The 10360-nt window shown below is 42.4% G+C and overlaps 1 protein-coding gene across 3 annotated transcripts in view; it reads left to right on the forward strand.

The window, feature by feature from the left end:
• LOC138960058 (uncharacterized) overlaps window positions 1-9693 on the forward strand; it is a 45866-nt gene extending 36173 nt beyond the window's left edge. For all 3 annotated transcript variants that reach the window (XM_070331778.1, XM_070331780.1, XM_070331779.1), the window contains exon 4: window positions 7379-9693. In XM_070331778.1, the coding sequence (XP_070187879.1) occupies window positions 7379-7410 (32 nt within the window). In that variant the 3' untranslated portion in view covers window positions 7411-9693. The remainder of the gene's footprint in view (window positions 1-7378) is intronic.
• Window positions 9694-10360: the final 667 nt, after the last annotated feature.

Raw genomic sequence — 10360 nt, forward strand, 5'->3', positions numbered from 1 at the left:
CTGAACTGAGATACTTTGTACTGTTAGTCTACCTCTTGATTGGTATACATCTCACACTGGTCTGAACTGAGATACTTTGTACTGTTAGTCTACCTCTTGATTGGTATACATCTCACACTGGTCTGAACTGAGATACTTTGTACTGTTAGTCTACCTCTTGATTGTTATGCATCTCACACTGGTCTGAACTGAGATACTTTGTACTGTTAGTGTACTGTTAGTCTACCTCTCGATTGGTATACATCTCACACTGGTCTGAACTGAGATACTTTGTACTGTTAGTCTACCTCTTGATTGGTATACATCTCACACTGGTCTGAACTGAGATACTTTGTACTGCTAGTCTACCTCTTGTGAGTTAATCATATAGTCTTGAAAACAAAGACTTGGTTTTCAATGCTTTTGATCTGTATCATTTTTTCTAGTCTTTGTTCTGCCCCCTCTTTGCACTCACTGTTATGTCCATATGCCTCTCCCTAGAAAGGGTAATGCTATCCCGTTCCCAAATGTCGTCTACTTGACTGAGATTTGCAGGTTCATGCAAACCTGGTTGCTATTCTGTCTTTTTAGATTAACACTGGACTGATTGTTGCTACAATGAGGACAAACGTTTACACACTGACTTTCATGGATACCGGCTTTTGATGTAAATCATCCCTGAACTTCTATGTAGATTGCTTCAAGCCGCCGAATTTGTTTCTGTTGCTTTGAACCCAGCAATACTCATACACGCCTAGTTGAATTATCATGCCAAAATCAAATTGGCCTTATTTCAAAGCTAACACACTTGGTTGGTATGATGAAGGGGGCACAGGGTCTGCGTATATTGTATGTGCTCTTGAAACATTAGCCCACTGGGTTAGATAGAATCCGAGACAAATTATCTTGACCCGGCCTGTGTTCTGAAGTTCAAACAAGGGTGCAGTCATAACTGCTGACAGTGATTTCGGAGCGTATAGACTGCAGGGCCGAGGAGTACGAGAAAGTTACTAACCGGGTGGGAGTCAGCCGCGGCTTTGGATTGTTTGAAATGAGATTTGGTGTGATTTCAACGAATCAGACCCTGCGGTTTGTTCTCACCCGTTTGAGTTTCACCCACTTTCGCTTCGTGCCCCTTTCAGAAAGAAACGGTTTACAGACAAAATTCCGTCAGGTGGGCTACACCCTACATATGAAATATCTTATCTCGTCTCGTCGCTGGATGTCGTGTAGCCTATCAAACGACCACGATTACCGTGGCAAACCTATGGTTTTCTCTGACACCGTTGGCAAGATGGAAGACACTGGCAAAAAGGCGGCACAAGACGCCCCCCACCTGTGAAAATATATCTTTGGCATTTGGCTGAAGGTGATCGCTGAGTAGAAGCAATGGCGGCCGGGTACTTTATTCCCCACCCTTATGTGACTGGTGCGGGGTAAGGTATGGCGGTTGCGTCAGAGCTGTAGTGAAAACAGACATGCGTGCAAGTGTATACCCTTCTGTCAAGTCGTAACTTTGCGTCATGCAACGGTTTTCAGCGATCTGAGCGTAATTGCACATGGCTTGTGCACTTTTAGGTTCGCAAATGCATAAAGTGCGAAAGAAGATATCGGTTCCATGTATATATGTAGAACATCAAATATGTCTGCTCAAAATGCATTGTCAAGGTCTTGAAGAATAAAACTAAAACTCGAGACACAAATCATACGGTTTACAACTTAAACTTTAAAACACAAATGTACTGCAATTAGAAAGCAACTTCCAACGCATCTGCCAAGTCAGTATGGTTTTTGTTCTGAATAGTCACACTATCTGAATAAGTTTGCTTCAGACTTTAAGACTTGAACGTGTTAAAGCCTCACATAGACTTAGATTTCACCTCATTGTTGCAAAAAAAGAGCGTAAGAAAGAAGAAGTCACGCAAAGCTATATGAAAACATTCAGTCAACTGATTTGTCGGCCTAGGATTGAGAATAAACAGGACGAAACCCTTTTTACCGGGACAAGTTCGTCTTTGACCAGCCGAAACCCTTCGATCTTCGTATTTTTAAATCGCTGTAAACTGACGCACACGCCTATAACATACACACACCCTCGGCATGCACCCTCTTGATCCCAGTTTCCTGGAATGCATTCAGTGAATACTTGAGTGAATGTAGAGGCACTACTACAAACAACGGCAGATTATTTCTAACACACAGCCGCATAACGACACGTTTTATCACACCACACGATCTTCATTATCTGTGTTGCAAATTCTCAGGAAACGAAGTTTTAACGCACACTTAGAGAAGATACACGAGGAATGTGAAGACCCTTTGGACGGTTTACTGAGTCCTTCACAGGCTGTATCACGTGCATTCTCTTCTTGTTTTCTCATGGCAGCCGATGACAGTTATCTGGAACTAGGTGTGTCGGGTATGCCATGGCTCATTACTGTAGGCTGATTTAACCCCCAACGGGCAGGACTTATGCTTCGCCGTTATCTTAACAAGTCGGTAACCCCATTCATCTTCATTTCTGCACCTTGCAAGCTGTGCAAGCAGATCAGCTGCGGGTACTTTATGTGAGACAGGGAGGCGGTTGATGTATGAAAACCCCACACAGAATATACTCTGAGATCAGTAATTGTGCCAAATCAACTGCGAAGTCTACTTGACGAAGCTCGATGCTCGAAGCTTTGGCACTGAATGTTCGTTCACAAGATAGCAAATTCAACCTTTGGCTAAATCAAGGAATTAGGCCTTTATGGAACGGGAAGGAAAGAAAGGGCTACGGATTGTTGTGGGCGGTGGTCTATAGCCGGTTAAGTTGATGCATTATATGCAAACCCATATTTCGACCGCGACACCCTAAAAGCTTCTTGTGGGGTATTCTGTTTCTGGAACAATATCCCAACCCAAACGTTTTGCATGACACGAAACTGCCCGCCATTTAGCAGACTCGTAATAGGGGCATGTTCCTTCGGAAAATGGTAACCAGTAAATCACTACTAAGTAAATGACCAAGGGGCTGAACTCTAGCAAAGGGCAGGTGGGAGGTAGAACCGGGTCGTTAAAGCGGTTTGTTATACAGTATTGTGGTCTAGCCATGACCGATAAACTGTCTGTTCTGGTGCTGTAGGCTTTCTCATAGTTTTTGTAAGCGCCAAGCAGAATTGAACTGTATTCGGGGAAAACACTTTCAACCATTGATGCTTTTTTTTTTTTTAAATTGATGTTATTCTGATACATATTATTGACAATATATACACGCTTCTGAAGTGGAGTACACGGCTAAACATCAGCTTGAGAATATACGACGATTGCTTTGTGTCTGATTTGTGTGCGATATAAACGGGTAGACTGATGCACGTATCTGTTGTCCATGAACTCATTTGCTCAGGGAGTCTATTTGCCGACATGTTTTGTGAAATTCAGAGGCAACATTCTAGCAACGGAGTAGTAATGGTGTGGTCTCGACCATTTCGAGAAGTAAATAAGCCGACGGAGCAGGAGTTGTATTCTTGGATAGGACGCTTGCGTGGGACTTGCTGTCATCAATAGTGAGTGAGTAGTTTTCACGAACACGACCGAATTTTTATGAAGACATGAATCCTGGCAGATTACTTCTTATTTCACCGGTTAACTACCAAGAATGTTCTCTACAGGCAAAAAACCCCCAGAAGGTGAATATCGTACACACCGCCCCTCCCACCTTACAAACACCACCACCTACAGTCTCCCCCATACAGTCCCGTTAACCGCAAGTCCGGGGAACCTACAGGGGAACACGTAGCAATTAGAAAACCTTCTCAGGACCGACAGATGTTGAAATTCTCCCGTCCCCGGGGTGCAACAAACTCAGGTAGCTAGCTGCTTTTGGAAAACAGATTTGGGAAACAGTTTGGCATCTTCAAGGAGGGATGAGAGTTGGTTGTGCCAGCATGCTACAGACTGACTGGGAACGCTCAGACTGTTGTTTAATCCCAGCCCGACGTAGTCTGTGTGAAGATGAAACGAAGGCTGTAAATCGTGTGCGTGTTACCTGTAGACATTAATTAGGCGTGACAATGTTACCGCGAGGCGCGAATGTCTTTACCCACATCTTAAGTAGTCATGAACATGGCAGTCAGAAGCTCTCAGTTATTTATTCAAATCTGGTGGCGGGTACAACTCTGTTGCAACACTGACAACCTTTACTTCAGTTGCCTTATTAGTACAATTCCCCAAAACTTGGGATGGTGTGTGGAAAGAAGGACAAATAATACAATCGAAGAATTACGATTAATGGAATCAATTTTTTGAAATACATAAAACAATCTGGCAGCTCGAAGGAGGCATTAGATTCGGTAGTCCCAGCATTGTACAGACTGGAATTTCTCATGTAGTGTATGCACAAAAGGTGAAAAAACACGCTGTAAATCATGTTTGTGATACCTGTAGAGGTTCATTAGGCATGCCGTCTTTATTGAGTGTGACACTGACTAGGTTCTGTGTTACTTGTATGTTGATTAGACGGGACAAGTTTGCTGTATGGCACCCAGTTCTGTATCTTAAGTTTAACAAGGAATGACAATTTGATTGTGTACCTGCAGATTACTTCTTGAAATCTTAATTGGAAGAGTTCAAGCGTTGCATCGGCCCTTTTCTCACCCCCCCCCCCCCCCGCCCCCCTTTCCATAGCACTAAGCCTGAAAATAGCTTAGGTTTGGAAACAGTTCGCAAAGTACAGAGGACCATTGAAAAATGTATTGAAAGTCAGAAAGATATTTGTATCGAAGGCAAAAGGAGAAAGTGTATAGTAACCTTCTTTCTTTTTTCCTTTCTTTTTTTTAAAGAAGAAAGGTAACGTTCATTGAATCCAATGACCTCGCCGGCATCTTGCAAGCGAGTTTTGTCGACGGTTTTGAGATAAGTTCATTACTAGTAGCATTAGTGTGTATCTACCTGTCTTTTTAAAAGACCACTTGATCGACGAACTGTAAATGTAAACTTTTGTTTTGTCAATAATGAAACGTTCCAATAACCCACATTTCTAGTTTGTTTTTAAATGTTGAATCCCAGGGTATTGTGCCCGTAGATAGCCTAAAATACCCCCCCCTCCCCCTTTCTGCGAATGCTGTACAGAGTTGTACGTTGATCTTACAGCAATGTGATGCATATCGGAAGGTGGCAGCTGCTCTCAGTTGTGCAAGGTCAGTCGAGAGGCTCGCCAAAGTCACGATCAGTGATGTACAGAACACGGTACCCGACACAAAACTATTCCTTGCCAGGCAACCGAAAAGCAGCAGGTGATAGGTTATCCTCGCCTCCCGTTTCTCTACATACCTGGCGTACCTTCCTCCCACCTCCCCAAGCTTAGGCCCGTTGCAGGTAGAATTAAACGCTCACCTGGGCTGCTAAGTGCTTACACTAGCCTGTCACTGTTCCCTGGGGGTCTGAGGCTGTTGTTCTCTGGCTTTATGGGCCGTGCATGGCTGGCTTTTAATCGTGAGACTCTCCAATGAGCCGACGTCTGGTATTCTTCCTGCCCTCAAATCTTTTTATGGCCGTGGATGTTTTGTAGTTTTCGTGTTGCTGTCTGTTCTTGTTCATGTTTTGTGTTTTTGTTTTGTTTGTTGTTCTTCTTCGTTTCCCTTCTCTTCTTCTAAGTCTTCAATTTATTCTCCTTCTTTTTCTTATATTACTTCTTTTTCTTCTTGAAACCCATGATTATTTAGCCAATATGTCGTTTTGCAAAATTATGTCAAACGGGCTATATTTTTGTGAATCTGGTTTACCTCTACCCTGTGAAATACTTTCTGATGTCAATGATCGAAAAACAGGCTTCATAGAAGACCTGTCAGCTCTCTTGATTATTTTCATATCAAGATTGAAATATGACCCAACATTTAAGAAAATGGAAAAATAAATCAATAAGAACGTAGATGGTTCACTAGTACGTACATAGAACAACATAATAGACGAAACCGACTTAAAAAGTGATTGCCCTATTTACAACTGGCGCTTTGCCGAAGCAAAGAACGACAGAGAAAAAAGCAATGAGAAAACAATGACTGAGCACAAAAAAAGTTCAAGCCCAAAAGACAAGGGACAGATAGACTAACAGAAAATAGGGCTAGAATTACAACCCAAATCCTTCAAACTTGCTTTTGAGAAGAAAAGAAAGCAAGAACAAGTGCTTACACAGTCTGCGTTCCCTACATAAAAGTAGATGCATGTTTTAGATGTTCCCTGAAACAAACCGGGTACAACAGGCCCTCTTTTATATTTCTCATCGTCATGCAGTAGCATCCGAGCAATGATAATCGGCGCGTTTATTTACTCAAGAGTTACTCTTTTTTGGACAAGAGATTGTAAAACTAACATCAGCTTCTCTGGAGAAACATACTTTTTGTCAAGATTCTTCTAGAAGCCTTGATGATATGCAGCACGTGTTTGCGTTTGCAAAAACGTCTTGTGCTTAAATAGTTGGTTCCCCTTACCGTTGCAAATGTGACTTTCATGTTCAGTTTCATGGTCCTTCTATGTGTCTGATCTTCTTTGACATTTTTATTCGTCTGCTGAGTGAAGAGGTTAAGCTCCTCTGGATGTGCCTGTGCCCTCAGAACGTCTGCTTTGCATCTTACTGTACACTTCTGTGCACCTGCAAGGTTTTCTGTTTTATTTAGGGAAGAGATCGGTCACAAAAACGTATATGCTGCTTCCATTTACACCAATGTGTATCCAAGTGATGTCAAATTCGAAACTGCGTTCTCTTTCTTATTGTTCCATTTCCGTAGGGAATGAAACAATCAAATCAAGATTGAAACACTGGTTTCTCATGCATATCATCGGTGAATGAAGAATATGCATACACAGGCAGTGTTGGCATATTTCATTAAGTATTTGAACACGGCCCTCTGCGCGCGAGTGTTGCGAGACGACACAGTTAGAGAATACGCGGGTGATGAGCCTCCTTTCAGGATCTGCTAAATAACCCTTCCCCAAACAATTTCGCGCGATATTAACAAGTTTTGTTCAGTAAAAGACCGCTGAACAGAGGACAACGGTCTGAGGAAATACATCCTTTGCATACCGTTTTTAAGCACAACACGCCGTCTCACAGTGTAGTGCTGTCTATGATGTTCATTTCAGGCAGAAACACTTACGTTATTACTCCATTACGACATTCTTCATACGTAATCAAGCTCTGCCGCCACGAAAGAAGCATTTCCGTTAAGTAGCTAAGAGAGTAAGCACCAACGCCCTGTGCACTCTGCTTTGTAACCCCACCCGTCTACCTGTGTTTCAAAATTGTACACATTTACTTACCCATTTACCAAGGGCTTACTAACCAACTAAATTCTCAACACGCTCATTTTGTATTCATGTAAGCACTGGTTTTTAACCCCAGATATTTTGACCTATGTTTCAGAATTCTACAAATTTATGGTGAAAGACGACTGAGGGGTCTGCGTCGATGACGTCAGCCCTACACACACCTCATCTCTTTCCTCGCTGTCATCACCGTCATCGTCATAGTCACCACCTCCCCTCTCAGCGTCACACCGCGTCACGCCATGTCGTCACTCCTGATCGCTCCTCTATGCCGTCATCTCCAGTGACCTTCGTTGTTCGGGACTAGAAGAAAGAACTGTGAATCTGCCATAGCTACACACCTGTAGAACTGTGATAGTATCTCCCTGTAGATGACCACTGTAGCCATTGACTGACCATGGTCAATATTGTGTGGAAGACTGTGAAGAAGACTTCTGCTGGCTGATTAGGCAGTGGCGTTCTCAAGATGTCATGTGCGCGAGGAAAGCTTCACAGATTCTGGCTTTAAACTCCATGCGGTATTTGTGTGTTTTGAAAAGCAGCACAGTACCCTAGCCGACAAAGGTAGTTCATAGAAATGCCTAGTACAACGAAACCCCTTAGTGCTCTAAAACCACAGCATGACAATATGACACAATACACCCTTGTGGATTGTCTTACCACAAATACACTAACGAACAGCAGGTCGACACGAGGTTTGTCTCAAAACCAACACACTAGTTTGTTGCATGCTGTGACACACTCTGTGGCTAAGACTGTCTGGAATGAAAGTGCAGGAGAAAACTGGTAGATGTTTCGTCGATGTGGGTGTGTCGCTAGTTCTGATAGAATGAGAGAGGTGACCGGCGCCGCCAAGAGCAAGTGAAACACCCCCATTCATTTCCTCTTGGCGGTAGACAAGATTTGGTATCTTGAGCACGACTTCGGATGCATGCACTCACACCAGATAAGATCCAGTAAAATATAGAGACGCGGGTGGTCTGTCCTTGTCAGAGCCCCATCGCAGACACTCACAAGCACGCAGGGCGGTAAGAGATTCGAAAATTGGCGAATAAAATAAAATAACAACACAGTGACGCTTTTCCTTATTCCGGAGCAAACTTTTATACTTTTATGTAAATGATCAACTCGTGTGTACACTGTAGATCGAACGCGCTTTAGAAATCAACAAACACCTGATTTGAATCCTGGTTATCCTATCCGATAGCTTCTTGTCTGATTTTTAGTTTGCTACCAGTGCTTTAGACCGTAGTTGCGTTGGTGGTCCTAGTTTTGTGCCAACGTTTGGTTATATATTTGCATGGAACAAATAGAAAGACTCCTTTCAGATAGATGGCTGTATTTGCCAAGTTTTGTGTTCTTCATGGTTATTTTTGCTACTTGATCTTACAAAAATGTCATTTACTTTTGTGGATTGCAGAGTTTTATAGTGTGATATGTATTCATAAGATTATGTTGGCCTTCATTGCTTTCCAAGCAAAATAAGTGCAATTTTCTCTGTGACATTTTTGGTAATTACTCTTAGGAGTTCAGTATTCGGTTCCAACTTTGCGTTTGATCGTCATTTGTTGGATAGGGCCTGCTGCTTGGCACCGCACCTCATTTCAGCATGTTTTGTCAGTGTATTCCATGTTTTGGTGGATAACAGACAAAATGATTTTCGTCTTTTCTATCGGATTTGAATACAAAGTTAACAACAGTCAACGCCATGGACAGAAGTGTGAATAGTGTCACTTCCAAGGCTTATCGGGAATTGTGCAATACCAAGTTTTATGAATCTGAATTCCAAATGTTACTTTTGTTGTCACAGCACAGAAGGTAGAACATAAGCAATACTATTCCCCCCAAGTATTGTTTGAGTTCATATTGTGCGATAGCAATATCCTTGGCAAGTTTTGTTTCTTGTCAATGGAAAATAAAAGTCAAATGGTACAGTGTTGTCGATTCTCCTTGGTTTAGAGGCCTCTATTATTGACAGCATGTAAAGATTTGTACTGTTACATCAGGTTGCTTGCAGTTTATGTATCTGGGCCTTTGGTCAATATACAATAACACGTTGCCTTGCATTGCGTTACAGCAATGATATGTTTGGTAAACATGTTTAGCTTTGATGTTAATGGTCTCTAGGTCATGCAGAATCGGCTGCAATGGATGATGGTTGAAGGAGAGAAAATGCCCATGTTGTTTCAAATCTGGATATCAGAATGTGTCCAAGTTAGAACGAGATAACCAGGCCCAGAAATGAACTGTTAGAAAAACCACACACAAAAAATGCTGCAGCAATCTTGTGTATCTGTTTACCTGACTGCTGTGTTTAGTACTCTGGACTCTCTCCGCAGTCGGTTCATGTTTATAATGGGCTTTGTGTGAATTTGAGATATTTGAAAGAACAATAAAATGATTTGCTTGAAATGTGTCTTGCGTTCTGTGTGTGTGTGTGTGTGTGTGTGTGTGTGTGTGTGTGTGTGTGTGTGTGTGTGTGTGTGTGTGTGTGTGTGTGTGTGTGTGTGTGCACAAAAAAGTGAGTGATAAATGTGCGTATGTGCGTTTATTGGTGTGTGCGTGCGTGTGTGTGTGTGTGTGTGTGTGTGTGTGTGTGTGTGTGTGTGTGTGTGTGTGTGTGTGTGCAAATATTATATTACAATCGCCTCTCAAATCAATAACATGGCACTCTATTCTATATTCTACACGCATAAACATCAACACAATTAAATCTTTTTACGCCAGCTGAAACGTCTGTAAGGTAAACAGAACGTCAGAAGAGATTAGCAACGAAAACGTGCTCATATGAGATAATCCATTCGTTTTTCTTTTGGGCTTCGTTCGCCATCGTTTCTGTGTTAAGCACTAAGGACGAGTTGCGTCAGACGATAAGAACGGCCCCTTACCTTTCTCAGCGTGAGCACAACATATTTTTGTGTGTGTGAAATTGAGCAACGTTCCTTTGACATGTTTGAAACTTAAGACTGACAAAACAAGCATGTTTGAGCTGCCGCTTTTTCCTCCCAAGCTGGGAGCCTGCTTGTGAGAACAGAAGCATAATATATCCACCTTCCCTGGTTTGAGCATGTTTCGTGAA

The sequence above is a fragment of the Littorina saxatilis genome, linkage group LG2 (assembly GCF_037325665.1).
Source record: "Littorina saxatilis isolate snail1 linkage group LG2, US_GU_Lsax_2.0, whole genome shotgun sequence".
NCBI classification, from domain to species: Eukaryota; Metazoa; Mollusca; class Gastropoda; order Littorinimorpha; family Littorinidae; genus Littorina; species Littorina saxatilis.